Source organism: Choristoneura fumiferana, chromosome 11, assembly GCF_025370935.1.
Source record: "Choristoneura fumiferana chromosome 11, NRCan_CFum_1, whole genome shotgun sequence".
In the NCBI taxonomy this organism is placed as follows: Eukaryota; Metazoa; Arthropoda; class Insecta; order Lepidoptera; family Tortricidae; genus Choristoneura; species Choristoneura fumiferana.
Window position 1 is genome coordinate 6,433,705 of NC_133482.1, and position 18,772 is coordinate 6,452,476.

The following is an 18,772-nucleotide window of genomic DNA, read 5'->3' on the forward strand; positions in this document are numbered from 1 at the left end:
TAGTGGGTGCAGTAATTTGTGGTTATTAAATTGCACATTGTGTATAAGAGTGAATGCTACAGACTGGCTGCAGCATTCACCTGCCGATTAACACAGAGAAAGTTTCAAAAGTGCACAAAATGAAGAAATATTTACGTACTCTTGACAGCCGTCCGCCTCTTGATGATGTATGTACCACTATTTTAAATATTTATTGTATCTTTTTAAGCATTATACTATTAAGAAAAGATTATGTTTTATTTCATTACATTTTTTATTAGGGTACATTACAATTACTTTTACAGTTAATTAATAGCTAAAGCGTCATTTTGTGCTTCTTGCGCTAACTGCATTTGAAGATTTAATAACTTGTTTTTCAGTACAACAATACCCATTAGGACTATATTCTCTGGCTTCAGAGCTCCCGATGACTCAACATTGTAAAAGAATTTGTTGGGTTTTGCTTCCCAGTTGAATTCTGCCTCGTACTGGTCTTCATCTAGCTCAGTGTGCTCACTCTTTGGCCATTCGTCTGGTTTGGGGAATAATGTGTGCCTCATGATGTTGTCCGGGTCATACTCAAAACAAACGCCTGCTGTTGGGTTCCACTTAGCATGCTCCTTTCCAAAGCCTTTCTTCGCGTATGCTCGCAATTTCAATTCCTGTCCTTTTCTTAACTTAATTATCAAAATTTCATCTGCCTCACCGTAATCTGCTTGGTCTTCGTCTCTGTGGCGCGACGTCACGGGGACCACACGCGGGTCGCTCGACTTCAAGTCAGCTGTAGTGACATGACGCGTCTGATCGTCCGTACACTTAACGTCCAGCGTAAACTCCACACTGCACTCTGAACAAAAGTCAGCGCACATACAATCTCTCGAATATCGAATCTTGTCGACAACGTCGTCAGATATCAGCGGGATGAGTCCTACGCGATGTGCGAGGAACTCATCACTTAGGACTGTCGAATTAGCTTCCAGTTGTACCCAATCGATGGCCATTGTCGGTGTCTCAGCAATAAAAACACGCCGCATGCTGTTAGCGACGCTTAGCTCAGTATCCTCGACAACGAACTTCACGTTATCATCTGTTAGTTCCGTAATGTGAACCGATGGCTGGTTTGCGTACGGCATTTTAAAAAGATTTTTTCACTCTCGTTATTATAGTAATAACAGAAAAACTCTAATTTTAATTACAAGTTTCATCACCAACCAAACAACCACAAGTGACAGCAGGCAGTGTTGCAAAAGTGAAAATTTAAAAATCGTGAAATTTTCCAGCTAAAAATCGAGAGAACTCGAGACTTTAGTCAAAATAATACAACTGTATTTTACACTAATTACTTTAATTTACAAAGTAATAAATTATTTAAAAATATAAGTACATAGGTTTAGTGATTTGACGCTGCTTTAAAACACTATTAGTGTGAGCGGGACAGTAGATATAAAACGAAGTTCAAATTTCGTATTTCGGAGTAGCCTCCATGATTTTTAGGGAATTTCCCGCAAATCCCACCAAACAATAATAAACTCTATTTCAGGCCATTTCGATTTAATGTATTTTGTCGGTACTACATTATTGGAAGGCCGTGCGTGAAGTTTTGGGGAATCCCTGTCGCGGCTAAGCGCGAATTATGCCTGAAGGTGAGCTAACTTTAAACTGTAATTGACATTGTATTGGTAACACTGGCAGTATAATAAAGTAATTGTTTTATGGCACCTGACAGCTGTCACTAGTTTGAATTTTAACAGTCGAAAATAAGGCGGGACTGATAACGGAATAGGACATTAACTTGAATAAAGAGTATGTAAGGAGGATAGGAAAGAAGTTGCTCATTACGTTAGTGCATCCAGTAAGAGAACAATCACTGGTGAGTTCCTTAAGCTTTTCCTTACATATCTAATGTCCGTTATAAAGCAATATGATCAAGAGAATAACACTAATCGTGATAAGTAAAGTTTGTATGACTAGATTGCTTGTTGAGCTTTCATAGTAACTAAATGTAATCAAACCTTTGTATTGAACCGTGTGTTGGTTCTGGTGGTTTGGGCTGGCTGTGAGGGGATTTGTTGGGAGGCCAGTGGGCGGAAGCCCGATTTCCTCACATATCCAACTTGAGGGTATGTGATAGTAAACGAGATTAAATGATCTAAGAGTTATATCTAAAGTTCACGAACAGTGTTCATCTGATGATCATATTATTAAACTAGTATATGGCGATAGTTGTAGGTATGAGTTGCATGCATTTACAGATGCCTCGAAGAACTCGTATGCGTCTGTTGTATACTTGAGATCATCTACCAGAAAACAGACAAAAGTATCTTTCTTGATGGCTAAATCTAGAGTAACGCCAATGGAAGACAAAGAAGACCTGAAGATACCACGGCTAGAGCTTCTGGGCTACTTGATTGGAAGTCGACTACTTAACTATGTTCGAAGCAACTTGGATCTACCGATACAACAAGCCTACCTATGGACCGATAGTCTTATAGTTCTGAGCTGGATAAAATCTAGTAAGTTGCTTCCACCATTTGTGTCAAGACGCATAAACGAAATCAAAGAAAGCAAAGACGTCGAATTTCGTTATGTCAATACGAATTTGAATCCAGCTGATTTGGCAACACGACCTGAGCTATGGCAACAGAAAAAGGACCTATGGTTGAATGGTCCAAAGTTTCTCACTAAGCAACATGATTGTTGGCCCATCATCCCAAAGGGCGACCAACACGCAGCCTTGCTTTCGGCCGGCGAGGGTCTGGATACTGTTGACGGTCCAGAAATGGTAGACAAGGGCTACGAAGACGGTCATGAACATACAGATGTAGACATAATGGAAATACACACACCCGAAACACGTCAGCCTATGGATGTAGACTTACCTACTACTAGTGCGGTAACAGAAAAACCTACGCAAACGCAAGGCAGCGATGAGATTAGGAAGCTGCAAAAGGAATACTTTCCTGATGAAGTAGCAGGCAAAACGACCCATTTAACACGCAACCTAGGTTTGTTTCTCGACGTAGACGGGATATTAAGGTGTAAAGGACGCATGTCTAACACCAACTGGACATATGACAAAAAACATCCGATACTTCTACCAAGGAGATGTGCTTTCACAAACGAGATTATACGTAGTACACACGAATCTAACTACCATGTGGGAGTATCGCATACATTAAGTATCATTAGACAAAAATACTGGATACCACAGGGAAGAGCAGAAGTAGAGCGAGTAATCAGGAAATGTTCTCAGTGCGTGAAGTATGGAGGAGGTCCATATCAGTTGCCACCTACCCCAGCTTTACCAGCAGAAAGGGTAAATTATAGCAAACCTTTTACATATACAGGAATGGATTATTTTGGACCCATGTTTGTCAGTACGCAAAATGGAAAAGAAAAAAGATGGATCTGCTTGTTCACATGCTTAGCTGTACGCGCCATTCACATGGAAATAGTGAATAACTTAACAGCTGATGAATGCTTGTTAGCTTTAAGAAGGTTTACAGCGACGAGAGGCGTGCCGCTAAAAATTGTTTCAGATAACGCTTTGCAGTTCAAGTTAACCAGCCAGGTACTATCTGAACCCTACTGCAAAGAGAACGAGATCCAGTGGAAGTTTATACCACAGTTAGCGCCCTGGCATGGTGCTTTTTACGAGCGTCTTATAGCTATCGTGAAACATTGTCTTAAGCGCACAATAGATAAGCATTTGTTACAAGACACTCAGCTACTGACAGTCATAAAGGAGGTTGAGTCAGTAGTAAACTCACGCCCGTTAGTTCGAGTCGGTACTGAACTCGAGCATGTGCTGAAGCCGTCCGACTTTTTATCGTTGGGAAAATGTTTAGAATTCAATCTAGAAGCAACAAGTACCGGCACGGGTACGAAAATTGATCTTGTGCAGGGTTGGAGAAGAGGACAGACTGTACTCAATGAATTTAAAAAGATGTTCGAAGATCAATATCTACCTAGTCTGCGAGAAAGGTACAACAATTCTTACCAACAACCAAGAGTCAAATCGCATCGAGAACCTCGCCTTGGCGATATTGTGCAAATAAAAGACGACTCTCGTAGAAGATGTAGTTGGAAAGTTGGAAAAATTGTTTCCTTGATTCGAGGAAGTGACGGAGAATGCCGAACAGCGATAGTCAGGGGTTGGCAGCTCTGATTTCACTCGTTCAATCGGCCATCTATACCCACTGGAAACTGATGCTGCCCCAGCTCGAGAAGTGATCAGTAGGATAGTGACACAACAGCCGGAGGTTACTGGCTCAAACGGCAACCGAGATGCTACAGATAATCAGGAGACCACAGAACATCTTGATGTTGAACCAATCCAACTTGAGCCTTTGATTCCCGAACAACCTGAAGCACGGGATGGTTCTAATGTTGGTGATGTGCCTGTGGCAGTGGATGAAGCCGTTGATGATAACGGTCAAGCAGCTGTCGTAGACGAAGTTGCTCATAATGGAGAGGAGCTAATGAACACATCATCTTGCGGTGATGATGGTGTTGAAGGTGAACCAACCAGAAAGAAGATAGACGCAGCGATAAAGGCAAAGGAAAAGATTGCTGAATGGACGCGTCAATTATTTATTCTTTTGTAAATGTCTGTCAGCAAATCTCTCGCCGTTGGGAGTGTCGCGGCTAAGCGCGAATTATGCCTGAAGGTGAGCTAACTTTAAACTGTAATTGACATTGTATTGGTAACACTGGCAGTATAATAAAGTAATTGTTTTATGGCACCTGACAGCTGTCACTAGTTTGAATTTTAACAGTCGAAAATAAGGCGGGACTGATAACGGAATAGGACATTAACTTGAATAAAGAGTATGTAAGGAGGATAGGAAAGAAGTTGCTCATTACGTTAGTGCATCCAGTAAGAGAACAATCACTGGTGAGTTCCTTAAGCTTTTCCTTACATATCTAATGTCCGTTATAAAGCAATATGATCAAGAGAATAACACTAATCGTGATAAGTAAAGTTTGTATGACTAGATTGCTTGTTGAGCTTTCATAGTAACTAAATGTAATCAAACCTTTGTATTGAACCGTGTGTTGGTTCTGGTGGTTTGGGCTGGCTGTGAGGGGATTTGTTGGGAGGCCAGTGGGCGGAAGCCCGATTTCCTCACATATCCAACTTGAGGGTATGTGATAGTAAACGAGATTAAATGATCTAAGAGTTATATCTAAAGTTCACGAACAGTGTTCATCTGATGATCATATTATTAAACTAGTATATGGCGATAGTTGTAGGTATATTGCGAAGCTATACCATGAACCCCGTAAGGACGTCGCCACAATCCCTGTGTATTGTTTTAATGTGAAAAATACTGTTACTTTAGTTCGAAATGTAGAAAATCGGGAGACGGGGTCGCTAAATCGGGATATCGGAAGGGAAGAGTCGAAATCGGTAGATCTCCCGATAAATCGGAACTTTTGCAACACTGAGTGGCAGTCATGAAATGACACTGACACTAGCGTTGTGACAATAATAATGACAATCACTTGAAATGAAATGAAATGAGATATTTTTTTAATCAATTTAAACCAGATAGTAAAAGGAATAAATATTCATACAACCACATAAATCAATGAATGGAAATTTCTGACAATCAATGCATGTACTTTTCAATTTTAACAAACAGATAAAAGTTATCAAATATGACAAAACCGGACTCAATGTCTTCTCAGCTATCAGTGCCAAGCCGGCAGGCAGGAGACTCCTTGGCTTTAGGGACAAGGGTCAATCAGTCCACATCTTGACAGAGTACTTACCTAATATAGGATTTAGCATACGAACGCCAACAATGCACAAATGTTTAGGTACCTTTGGAATCCCGGCTATTTGATCAAAAAACAAAAGCAAATCTTTTAAAAAAACTGACTGACCAACGTACCTATAGCACACATCCATTATCGACACGTGATCGGCACTTATTCAAATTAAAGGTGCGGTTTTTATTAGATGTATTGAATGGATGGCATTCCTTATGTTATGATATGACTGTTTATTTCTGTGGTGACTACATAGTGGCTTGTTTCTTCCTTTTCGTTTCTTCAGCCCCTGTCGACTCACTGCTTGTATTGTTCCAATCCGCCTGATGATATAACCCATCGATATAAGTAATATCGTAAAATCTATTGCCTTGGTCCTAATTTGCGGCTATCAACTGCTTTAGGTACACATATTTTCCACGATAAACTCGGAGCGAACACCGACCTATGCTGCTACAGGTTATGCACCCAGCTGAAGAAGTACGTATAATAGTTGGAAAAGTGGGAGGATTTCGTTCCGGGCAAACATAAGCCAAGCATTCCTTCTTAGTCATCAGGGAAGATAAAAAATGTAATAGGTATGGCATAATGTGTGGAAAATAAAACAATAAATTAAAAAAAATCAAAAAACCCGACTGCCTTTAAAAATACTAAAAAGAAGAAAACAAGTCTAGTGGGTTAGAACTTTGTTAAGTAGCTAACTTAAAGTTCAACAGTCGGGACCCATTAGGTAAGAATTTTTGAGCGTCACGATTTAAATGGGTCCCGACTGTTGAACTTTAACATAGCTACTTAACAAAGTTCTAACCCACTAGACTTGTTTTCTTCTTTTTAGTATTTTTAAAGGCAGTCGGGTTTTTGTTTTTTTTTTTAATTTATTGTTTTATTTCACACTTTTCTGTGAAAATGGTATATTAAAACGGTTATAACCCATATATTTTTAGAATGGGCTAATTATTAGCTTTCATGTGGTACCCCACTCGATAGGTTTGAATAAAAAACATTTTTTGAAAACTTACAATTTGGCACCAAAAATCCGCCATTTCGATTTTTTAAGAATTTCATGTACCCAGTGTCACTCGCGTTATTAAGACGAATCCAATCAAGTATCATTTATCAAAATCGGTTCAGCCGTTGAGTAGTTACGAGCAGACATAGGAATAGACATACATACATACTTACATACGCGTCAAACGCATAACCCTCCTTCTTCGCAGTCGGGTAAAAAGGGGAAACTTCTACATATCTTCCTAAGATAGTCGTCGTGAAGATTCAGAGTGTAGCGACTTAGAATAGAAGAACAAAGATATATTAAGCAAGCTTGTAACAACAATAAATTATTTTGAGTAAAATTTATTTATTAAAGGTTTCATGTTACATTTTTCAATACTGTTGTACCTATTAGACGATTCTGCTGTTTTGTATGAACAGAAAGACAACTAAAGTTACTAAGATCTTCAATCAATATCATTTTATTTTAAACTATCTAAAAACAACGAATAGGCCTCCGTGAAACTGAGTTGTTATAACTTTGTTATCGATCAAATTACATTATAAGTTAAAGTAACGTGCTATCGAGTCATTTGTGTAAAAACAATATAAGTAAGCAGTCAAACTCTGTTATCATTTATTTTAATTTAAATAAAGCCAATTTTGAAATGGAACGGTATATGTACACCACAATTGATGAGTGCGGCGAGCACAACAGCTCAGCGCACCGAGTAAGTCCTTATTCAAAATACTTTTTCAAATTTCTTTTAGTTATAGTTTAGTTATTAGTTTGTTTTACTTTTATTAATATTTTTAAATTAGTCTATTTTTAATGTATTTTTATGTATATTTTTGTTACTAACAAATATAATTAGGTAATTGGTTACTTCTTTTTTCAATTAAGATACAATATTCCTTGAATGAACTGCTTCTATTTGAATCTTGAATGTGCAATTAAAATATTTTTGCTAAGTATTGTGTCTGAAGTAAAACTATTGAGGGAAATTCTATACATGTATAACAGCTCTCATAAAACTACATAATAGTTATCACATTCAAGTTTCAGCATCTAAGCAGCATGCAGAAGCAGAATAACGGACGTAAACGATCCTTAAATAACCATTCAAAAAAGGTGCATTCCGTGTGTTACTGAAAACCAGCTGGAGTTTTCTAGTAAAATCACTATTATTTTCCAGTAATAGTATAACAAGTCTATTCAAAATTCATCCCCCTGCTCTGCTCTCAACGACTGGCTGTATAAACAACTCATTGCCCCTTTAACCCTCTAATTACAAGACATACCTACCTATTTATCTTAAGATAACGGGAGCTCTCTTTGATTTATCATTACTGCTCGAAGAGCCATCGGGTGTGGTCAAAATATGCAATAGAATCTTAAGCTTACAATAACGATGGTGTTGCAGCCGATTGAGTTCGACCCTATGTGCGACAAGGAGAAACCACAGAAGATTTCTTTTGAAGATGTCTCGGCTGCTGCATACAGAATACAGAGCGGGATAGTAAAAACGCCATGCGTGGTAAGTAATTTTAAATTAAAAGCTTTTATTTAATTTGCAATGTATCTTGTATGTATCTATGTATGTGCGGGTCAAATCTTGCAAATTAAATTCGACCAACTTCCAGTGGTTGGATTGTCTTAAAATTTGGCATAGGTACTTAGGTAAATTGCGTGAGAATAGGTAGGTACAATAATAATCTGGTAGTGACATTCTGGTATTCCGCCCGGATCGTCTCCGCAGGACGGAACTGGCATCGACTTGAAATTTGGTATGCAAATGTAGATTGAGTGACAACCTGACAACGCAAGTAGAGTCAACAAAAAGTACAATCAACAAAAAAAAACTTATATTAAGTAAATACGAAATTTTTACCAAAAACTTATTTTACTTAAATAGAATATCGCTTTGTTTTGCCTTAAATTGTCAGTTTTGTTGGTATAGATGGATAAGATCTAATAATTCTGTCGAAAACCCCCTTGAGTAGCATCTGAATCAATTAAGTACGCCGCCGCGCCGTATGTGTTGCATTAAAGTACAGTCAGCATCAAAAGTAGCTGCTTACTTATTGTACTTTGCCGTTTTACAACCACGTACTTAGTGCCATACAAGATTGACAAATGTGTTAATGTGACAGAGTAAAAAAGTAACCAGCTACTTTTGATGCTGACCGTACAGCCAGCTTAAGGTAGGCAACGGTTTTTCCTCCCAGTTTTATTATACAGAAGATATTATGGATCGACTTGCTTACGGTGTATGAGTCAATCAATACAGGTAATGTTTTATAGGTAAAAAGTGGTACCTACTTACACGATGTATGTAGCACTCAGCGCCAGTTCTAGCCCTTGACTAAGGTAGAGCGAGACTTTTTACGCCGCTTCTGCGAGTTCTGCGTGTTTCAAAACGCGCCATCATTTTTTTTTCTTTTTTTATTTTGCTCTAGAAACTAGTAAGCGACACCCCTGCCATCTGGCGCCTAGAGTGGCCGCTCCTTACTCTACCCCAGAGCCGGCGCTGGTAGCACTACAAGGAATTAGTAGTACCTAATCATTTAAATTTTGTTCCAGAAATCGCACACATCTTCTCAATATGGCATGGAGATTTATCTTAAAAACGACTTTCTCCAACACACTGGAAGGTAAGATTTTGTTCAATCTTTGGAGAACTTGGCCTGACGCGGGCCATGTTTATTAAATATCTGTGCAAAAATAATCTGTTTTACTGAGCACATCTTTAAACTACTAGGTAATAAGATTTGTATTTTCTATAATCGATCCACTTGTTCTCCTTTCCTAAGCTGCTAATATGCACATTTAGTGTTTTCATATTTTTACTAAATTACGGATAATATATACCTAATAATTTTTTGAAGCACAATTTTTGCAAGAACCCTTTTTTGAGAAAATAACTCGATTAGTTCGTTACAGTCTTTTCATTTAGTAACTATGACAGTTATATTCCTCCTGCTATTATTTCTCTGTGTTTTTTTCATATTGTGGTAAACTCCAACAGTTTTAAGGAGCGCGGGGCTCGCAACGCGATGATCCTGCTCTCGCCTGAAGCTCGCCAGCGGGGCGTCATCTCCGCTTCCCTGGGCAACCATTCCCAGGGCATCAGCTACCACGCTAAGCTTCTCAAGATCCCAGCCACAGTGGTCATGCCGAATGTTGCGCCAATCATGAAGATCCAGAAATGCCGGTCGTTCGGAGCGGAGGTCGTCATACACGGTCACGATATGACGGAGGCGAAGCATCATGCCATGGTGCTGGCCAAGGAAAGGAATCTTACCTACATAAATGGGTACTTACGATTATACGTTTTAATGTACCAGTGGGGTAGCGTACCTTGCCCCGTATAACAATTTGTTTGGAGGCCCTTATTATGAAGGGCTGGATAGCAAACGAGCAAGTGGGTCTCCTGATGGTAAGAGATCACCACCGCCCATAAACATCTGCAACACCAGGGGTATTGCACATGCGTTGCCAATGGGATACCTCAAGTATGTCACCGGCTGTCTTACTCTCCACGCCGAAACACAACAGTGCAAGCACTGCTGCTTCACGGCAGGATTAGCAAGATGGTGGTAGCAATCCGGGCGGACCTTGCAGAAGGTCCTACCACCTGCTTCCACCTTAATTATCATACTTATCTGATGATAATGCTTTACTGCTTTATGGTGTGCAATAAAGAATATTTGTATTGTATTGTATTGATAATGGTCCTGTACGTCTAGATACGATCACCCCCACATAATGGCCGGGCAAGGGACGGTGGGCCTGGAGATCATAGAGCAAGTTCCTGATGTGGACGCAGTGTTGGTGCCGGTGGGCGGCGGCGGCCTGCTGGCGGGCACGGCTACTGCCATCAAGCATTTGAAGCCCCATGTTCTAATTTACGTAAGTAGGAGGCTAGTAATTATAATTCAACATATTATAGCTAAATACGAAGTTCTAAAGACGTAAGTACTAAATATGCCGCAAGTCATCGTGACTTGATTATATTTGATTTAATGGTTCTATAATTGCTATAAAGTCGATATTGCACTTTGTCCGTAATTACAAATGTATACGGGACCCTTGGTGCGCGAGTCTGACTCGCACTTGGCCGGTTTTTTTTTTCAACCAATACAGAATGACATAGGTAGGGTATACCGAATACATTTGAAAAGTACCTAACTAAAAGTTATAGGATGAATATTTTTTGCCCTGAAGTACTTTTCCCAAGGGTTCATTTTTATTTAATTATGAAACAGCCAAAAAAAATAGATTCCCTTACCTATACTTACTTCATAGATTTTTTGCCCTTTGCCATCGAGACGGTTTCTATATATTTTTCTGTTTACGGTAAAATGTACCTAAAAAAGAGACTGTAACTGTCTCTTCGAAAGGAAATTTCCATATAATCTTTGATCAATTTCACTCTTGAAAACACCTTGACTCGGCGCACTGACATGACCAGTTTTATGGTTGTGATATTTAATTTTGCAATAGTTTTGCAATGATATAAACATTCATAGATTAATGTGTCATAGGTCATTTGATAAGACGATGATTGAAAATACGCCATTTGCTCAGCTTGGTAATATCGCACCTACTTTATTTTTTGTAGTTAGCGATATTCGTTAATTATCTAATTAGTGGCTACCCAGACTTAGTTATCTTAGACATAAATAAAATATATTGAATTGCGAGATTTTTAAGTTAGCTGTATCGTCATAACGCAGCCAATATCTTATGAAGACATGCAGAGGTCGAATAAGTTCATTTTCCTTGATACCTACGCTTAGTTGTGCTCATCGATATATATGTACTAACGTAAAATATAAGTCAATGGTTGGAAAACATCTGTATACCTATACTCTATCTATACTCATGCTAACTGAACAAACGGCAGCGAAGGTGTTAACATTTACAACGCGGATATACCTGACTATCGAATACATTTTAGAAAGGGTGGCCAGTACTAACCCGTCACCGCAATTCGGTGAACTTGTTATTTGTTTTCGAAATCTTTTACCACTCTGAGCTCTCGCTATTGAACTGTGAAGAAAAAAAACAGCAGGTAAGTTACATTATAGAAACATTTAATATTTTATACTTGCCCTCAGGGTGTGGAGTCCGAAAAGTGCGCTAGCATGACAGAGGCAATAAACAAGGGGCAGCCAGAGAGCGTAGACATTCGCTCAACATTGGCCGACGGTCTCGCAGTACCCACTGTCGGATATAATGCTTACTTCACTTCGAAGACGCTCATCGACAGAATGGTAAGAAATAAATATTCATCCTTTTATCCTTAGGTACATTTATACTACGAGTATAGGAATGAATGTACAATAAATATACAGTGCCAGCTTTGCGGTAGAGCAAGAGGAGCGGTCGCTCCAGGCGCCTGGTGGCAAGGAGCGGTATTTTCCAGTTTCCATTGCAAAATGGCGCCTTTTGAGAGGCTGTCTTGCTCTACCTTGATGGGTCCCTTGGAGGGCTAGAGCCGGCGCTGACAATATAAAGTGTATGTCGAGTTTTACTGAACCACAGTCTCCCCTTTATTTAAGCAGAAAATTAGCGATGCCTAAGTTTACTTACCTACACGATAATTTGTAAAATGCAAAGGCACATGGACTCTGGCATTACCTAGCTAGATGGCTAATCCTATCCTATTAAGCCTATTAGATACTCTTTTTTTTAGTTGAGGCGCCATAAGGGCCAAAGGCACAGACACTAAAGTTTCTTGCTTTTATTTACTTAATTATGTACGATACTCATTTCCCTGGCTGCACATCCTCCAAAGATGTGCGAATCCAAAAATCCACCAACAGGACTGAGCGAGGCTTCGAAAATTATTTGTGCATAAAATATTGGCAGATTCCATCCTCACAAAATCTCTGGCGGATGTTACAGCCTTATCCATCGAAGCTCAGTGCCACTCAGTGCCGTCATTGTCGAATAAGATTAATGTTTTTGATGACGTCAGATCGCAGTGCCTGAGGATTGGATCGCGCGCGCAATCTTGATGCTCGTCGAGCAAGAGAAGTACGTCGTGGAAGGCGGCGGCGCAGTCGGCATCGCAGCCATCATGGCTGGCTTAGTGCCCGAACTTGCTGGCAAGAAGTAAGTGACAACATCTTACTTCATCTTAGTGGCCCTAGCCTAGGGTTGCGTGTGTCTTGTGTGTGTCTTGCGGTGCCGTCCATATAGCGGCCGTAATAAAACGGTGAATGACGTCACTATGGAACGTTGTCTATCTCTGATCGATCCTAGGAAACCGAAGCTTTACTCAAATAGCTTACGGTGCCTGCGCATCCAATATAAAAATGGGATTTAGGTTAAGTTGCATTACATTGCGAGGCCGCAAAGCCAACGAGTTTGAAGTGGGCAATCGAGCGCCGCAATGTAATGCAACTTGCATTTTTCTTGCAAGTCTAAACTCGGCTTTACGACTCTTGCGTCATTGCAGTAGTGCATCAGGAATGTTTTCCGAAACTTACAAGCATGGATTTCATAGCATAAATAAGTGTGCTGCAACCTGCAACCTCAACAGACTTTCGCGGACGATTGCGGAGCGCCTAGGTCTTTCTTTTCAAGCTTCACTGGGACTGCCAGCCCTAAGGTGTGATTAGGACAACTCAGGACGACCGAATCAATGTTATTGTTACCTACTATTATTATATTTAAATTTAAGAAAATAAAACTTTTGGGCACTTTATTTCTAAAAGTACTTAATAGAATAGAAAAAATTATTCGCTCTTCGCACGTATATAAAACATAATAAAAATACATTAAAAAAATAAAACAATATGCGAAATCGCGAAGCGGTCCCAGCTCAGCATAGTGTTGGCCGAGTACTTAAATTATTATTATTTCTAAAAATGTTGATCAGTCAAACTTGCCCATTCATATCTGCTTAGGTCTTGCGTATTTATTTTATGATATGACACAGTGTAAAAAAGTAGGTATCTTCCTGAAAATGAAGTCTCAGTTGCGGTATCATGTCACTGTACGATGACAACCAGCACATTTTATCAACGTGTATGTATACGTATCGTATCGAGTACTTAAGTAGTTTAATTAGATAAACAAATAAACACGCAGTAGACAGTATCATGTCCCTATCATTTAAAAGCAGTTTGATCTGGAATAAATTGTTCAGCGCAAACTTTTGATAATGAATTGCTGTGTGGAGAGATGATAAAATACGAGTAAGAAGGACGGCTTTGTTTTAAAGGGTAGGTATGAGTATGAATGTATTTTATAACTACAATGACGTGAAAGTGAAATGGATACAGTACATTTACTTATCGGTTTTACAATGAGTCTAAAGTAGGTACATATGTTGTAGGTGAGTATTAATGATGGTACTAGTTATAAACTGTATCACGGTGAAGTAAGATTCGTCATTCTTAATCGTGAAGTTAAATTAGACATGTGTGTAGACCAATGTACATAAAACAAGACTACTATAATATAGCAGTACGTAAATGAGAATCTTAGTAGTATATATCACACATGGAATGAAGAACATGCATGGAAATCTTTCAATTACTGAAGAGATGGGGGGTGGGGGGGGAGTAGATCGTGATGTCTGCCTAGGGTGGGATTTGCATGAGGCGCTAAAGGGTCTTTTGGGAAAATAGTAATTAATACCATAAATAAAATATGCACCATAGTGACAAAAACTGATCCAATGCAGATTGAATACAACCCTCTAAAATATTCCTTAAAATGCCGGAATAGTAAATGTTTATCTTAATGCAGATAACTCGGCGGAAGTCACAAAATCTAGGTAATAAAACTCTGGTCTGGTGTACTCGTAACGACTCCTAGTACCATTTAGTGATCAAATATGGAAACTGCAACATCCTGCATCGCGCTATCAAAGTATCTCAACTCGTATGCAACGACAACAACTGACAACACAACTACAACACACCACAAGTACAACTTCGGACGCTCTTTCTTCGGACTTGGGTTCCGCCATTAGCCATAACACGCCTGGAGAGAGATATCTCTATTGTGTGTGACCCATCCCCACACTGATTTAGACCACATGAAAGCGCATATTGTAAGCCGGGTTTAGCGGTACATACATTGTAAGTAATATTACTTAATTTTTCTTTCCTTTCTACTGCAGGGTGGTCTGCATCCTCTCAGGCGGCAACATCGACACCACGATCCTGGGTCGTTGCTTGGAACGGGGGCTGGCAGCAGAATCCCGTCTCGTCAAGTTCAAAGTCACCGTGAGCGACCGCCCGGGAGGCATCGCCGAACTTTGCAAGCTGATTGCCACGATAGGCGTCTCCATCAAGGACATCATACAGGAGAGAGCGTGGGTGTGCGGGGATATATTCAGCGTTAGGGTGAGTCGTAGAAGGCATCCCTTCTGGTTGCGATACTTTCTTTAAACCAACCTAAATCCCAATTACTTAGGTATCTTTAAGATCTAGGATATAGGTATACGAGTCAACGCACGTAAAAAGAGCTCTGGGTGGCTAGTGGAGGGGATACCTTTGCGCATCTGTCAACTAACAAGTCAATGGCGTGACGGCCGCGCGCGCGCCTGCGTCCGCCACTGCTCCGCCGCCAATTTGGTCCGTATTTCGCTCACTGCGCAGGCATGTCGCCAGGAGCTCTTTTTACGTGCGTTGATTTATAACATCACACATTCAGCATTCTATATTGAAATGGCAAGCGGCTATAACGTCTGATTAGTCTGGTAGCATGGTGAACGGTTATGTTTTGTTACTCTGGAGAGAGAACTCTAGTTGAGTATTGTGTGGTGGTGGTGAGGAGCTGCATGAACACACATTTGTTGCACAGACGTAGCTATCGTAAGCGACTAAAGTGTTATTATTATGTATTGAACGGAGATTGAGCTATGTCTTGTAAGTTATCATAAGCTTTGTAAGTTATAATAGTTATTGCGTGTGTAAGCTAGAGCAAGCCTGCCCACACAAGATTCTTAGGATGTCGCATTTATAAACATTTAAATAAAGTCTTCTAAAATCGTCCACGGGCCGGGCTTCCGACATCCCTACGCTAGTAAATAATAGGGCAATAAACTCCCGAAATAGATATTTTTTTAATTAAGAATATTTTTATGCTTAGTAATTAAATAATCTTATCGCCTCCTGCTACTTGAGGCATAATGACCTTTAAGATTTTTAGTAGCATAAATATTATTACAAGAAAGCTTGTAAAATATCACCAATATATTTCATAATGTTAAATACGTACTTACTGATTCTTTAGACTTAGTTACTCTACTTTAGATAAAAAATATGGGCTCTCTACAAGGACTCTACATAAACAGAGCCTCATGGGCCCAATTGCATAACAAATTACAAGCTAATATATAGTATTAATTTATGTATTGAAATTCACTAATACTATTTGCTTGCCTTAGCGGTAGATTACCTTTAAAATAGTTCTGGCGTTTGTTGCGGGGGGAAATGTGCACACAAGTGCAGTTCCGCACACTTACATGCAAAAACAAAACTGCCAACTGACTGTAATGACGACGTTAACACATAAATAATCCAACAATACACTAATAATTCGTGTACAGATGACTCAAAACTCACACATTGACAGTAACATCACAAAGTTGTTCATCGGCGAAAAGTCGGATTTATCGCTTGACCGATCCGAAATTTGTACGGATTAGCGGACTCGATGTTGGTAAAAGAATCCGACAATAATATTGTGATAAAATGTATGATTGTTGTGTAAATAGCAATAATACGATAACAATTTACTCACATGTGAAATGTAACACCATCTTTTTGCAAGCTTGATGTCCCAGCATTTTACAGCAGAAAACTGAACAATTCGGCATTTTTAGCACTGCAGCGTTCACTCGCGCGACTCGTTTCGGTCTAGTTTGAAATCCGAGCGAGTCTTGTTTTTAACCGACTTCAAAAAAAGGAGGAGGTTCTATGTTCCAATATTTGTATTTTTTTTTGTTTATGCTCGCCGATTACTCAGTCAATTGTGGACCGATTTTCAAAATTATTTTTTTATTCAAAAGGATACTCTTCTGAGGTGGTCCCATTGTCAATATCTGATGATGGGATCCTAGGGAAATCGAGGGCAAACCTCAAATATTATAGGCACACCTATGGCGATTTTGGCATTTTTAGCATTAAAATGAGCATTTACATTCAGAAAGTATCATTTGGTAAACTGGACCTGATGAAGAAGACCGTAGATGACCAATGGAACTCGTGAAATCTAAGTAATGCTCGCTCGTCTATAAACGATCATTATTAATATACCTAGATAAGCGACTAAAAAGGAGCTTTAAGTTAATGATTCTTTTGAACTGATCTGATGCTGAAGCCGGAAGGTAGGCAACGGAACTCTGTTATAAAACAACGTAACTAAGCCGTGTTTGGGCTTCATGGAATCGTTGTGAGATGTACTTTGGCTACGAATCACTAAAAAGTGAGAAATAAAAAATTTTTTTAACAAAAAAGTAAAACCGACTCCAAATATTTTCAAGGAATTTGTAGTCGGTTCCATTTTTTGTTATTTTTTTGGAGTCGGTTTTACTTTTTCGTATGCCCAGTTGGGCTTGTACTTTGACAGAGGGGAACGCGGCGAATGGCTACTCCCTTCCGTAGGAAGCCCGCGTTGCTCTAAAGTAATTTGTTATGCAATTGCATGGGCCATGGTCATAGGGAAGGTGCTATGGAGGGAAACTCTGAGCCCTAGGTTTTTAACCGACTTCAAAAAAAAGGAGGAGGGAGGTTCCATGTTCGACTGTATGTTTTTTTATGTAACTATGTTCACCGATTACTCCGCGAATTGTAGACCAGCTTTTCCAAAATTATTTTTAACCCCCGACGCAAAATGAGGGGTGTTCTAAGTTTGAGACCGCTCCGTGTGTCTGTCTGTGGCACTGTAGCTCTTAAACGGGTTAACCGATAAGAATGCAGTTTCTTTTACTTAAAAGCAGGTTTTCTAGCGATGTTTTTTAGACATATTTCATCAAAATCGGTGTAGCCGTTTTTGAGATATTTAACTTTGAAGTGACAAAGTCGGGGGTTTTCCAAGTTTTTGTTGGTTAGGTCAGGTTATCTTTTATTTGTGAAAAGAAACAAAATACAATATTTACAAAAAAGAGAAAAACCTAACTAATATAACCGCTTTGGGTTAATTTGTTAATTATTGTATTGTGCGTTATTTATCGAAACGAACGATTTTTACTAGTTATCTTTTCATGCAGGTAAAAGTGGTGTGTGAGACACGAGGCCCCGATCACACCGACGAGCTGCGGGCGCTGATTGCAATGACCTACCGGGAGTGGTTCTTCTCGCGCGAGGGCGACGACGAAGCCCTGCGGCCCTGCGACTCGCTTGACAACGTCTCGCACTAGAGCCCACGCAGGCAGTTTCGGGACTTTAGAAGAATTACGTGTAAATTACTAAGAGCCTCCGCTAACACGTGCGGGTACGGAGCGAGCGTCCACGCGGCGTGCTGGGGGGCTACTACGAAATTCGAAAATGGAAGTCCCTCTCACTCTCGTATTAAATAACGGGCCGGCAAGATATACGTAGTTCGAATTTTGCACTTCGCAGTATAGGGCAGCTCACCCGCCTCACGCAGTGCTGCTCTATAAAGGTCACAGCTCACCCGACACCCAACCAACATCGCCTCGACTCGGCGTCCATTCGTTGTCGACAGGTAGTCCACGGGTGGACGCCGCGTTGACAACGAGTGGTCCTCGCGTGGTCTTCGAATTTCCTAGAGTCACTATGGCGGCGAGCAGCGGGCTTCTAGCTATCACCGAGTGGTCCACTCGCCGTCCGCGCGTGGCAACCTCGCGAGGGAGGCGATCCGGTGATGTTAGGGAGTTGATGTAGTGAGCGCATGCATACCCATACAAATCCACATGAGAATACGAGTACTAACTGCTCGAAGCGAGGCGGTGCTGGTCGGATGCCGGGTGGCTGTAATGAGCTGTGACCTTTATTAGATGGCATGAAATAAGCACGCCACGCGGGCGAGTTA

General features: G+C 40.1%; 2 protein-coding genes across 3 annotated transcripts; one reads left to right on the forward strand and one right to left on the reverse strand.

Moving 5' to 3' along the window:
- Positions 1–53: 53 nt before the first annotated feature.
- Positions 54–18,761, forward strand: LOC141432588 (L-threonine ammonia-lyase-like). 2 transcript variants are annotated; one of them, XM_074094227.1, is made up of 9 exons: positions 54–167; positions 8,172–8,285; positions 9,332–9,402; positions 9,777–10,064; positions 10,498–10,660; positions 11,872–12,027; positions 12,735–12,871; positions 14,892–15,117; positions 17,988–18,761. In XM_074094227.1, the coding sequence occupies exons 1-9, from the start codon at positions 54–56 to the stop codon at positions 18,135–18,137; spliced, it is 1,419 nt and encodes a 472-aa protein (XP_073950328.1). In that variant the 3' UTR covers positions 18,138–18,761. The 2 variants fall into 2 exon arrangements, with proteins under 2 accessions (XP_073950328.1, XP_073950329.1); XM_074094228.1 differs by lacking the exon at positions 54–167 and adding an exon at positions 7,328–7,478.
- Positions 220–1,222, reverse strand: Polr2C (RNA polymerase III subunit RpII33). Its single transcript, XM_074094229.1, has one exon. It carries the CDS (start codon positions 1,110–1,112, stop codon positions 285–287), a length of 828 nt encoding a protein of 275 aa, XP_073950330.1. The 5' UTR covers positions 1,113–1,222; the 3' UTR covers positions 220–284.
- Positions 18,762–18,772: the final 11 nt, after the last annotated feature.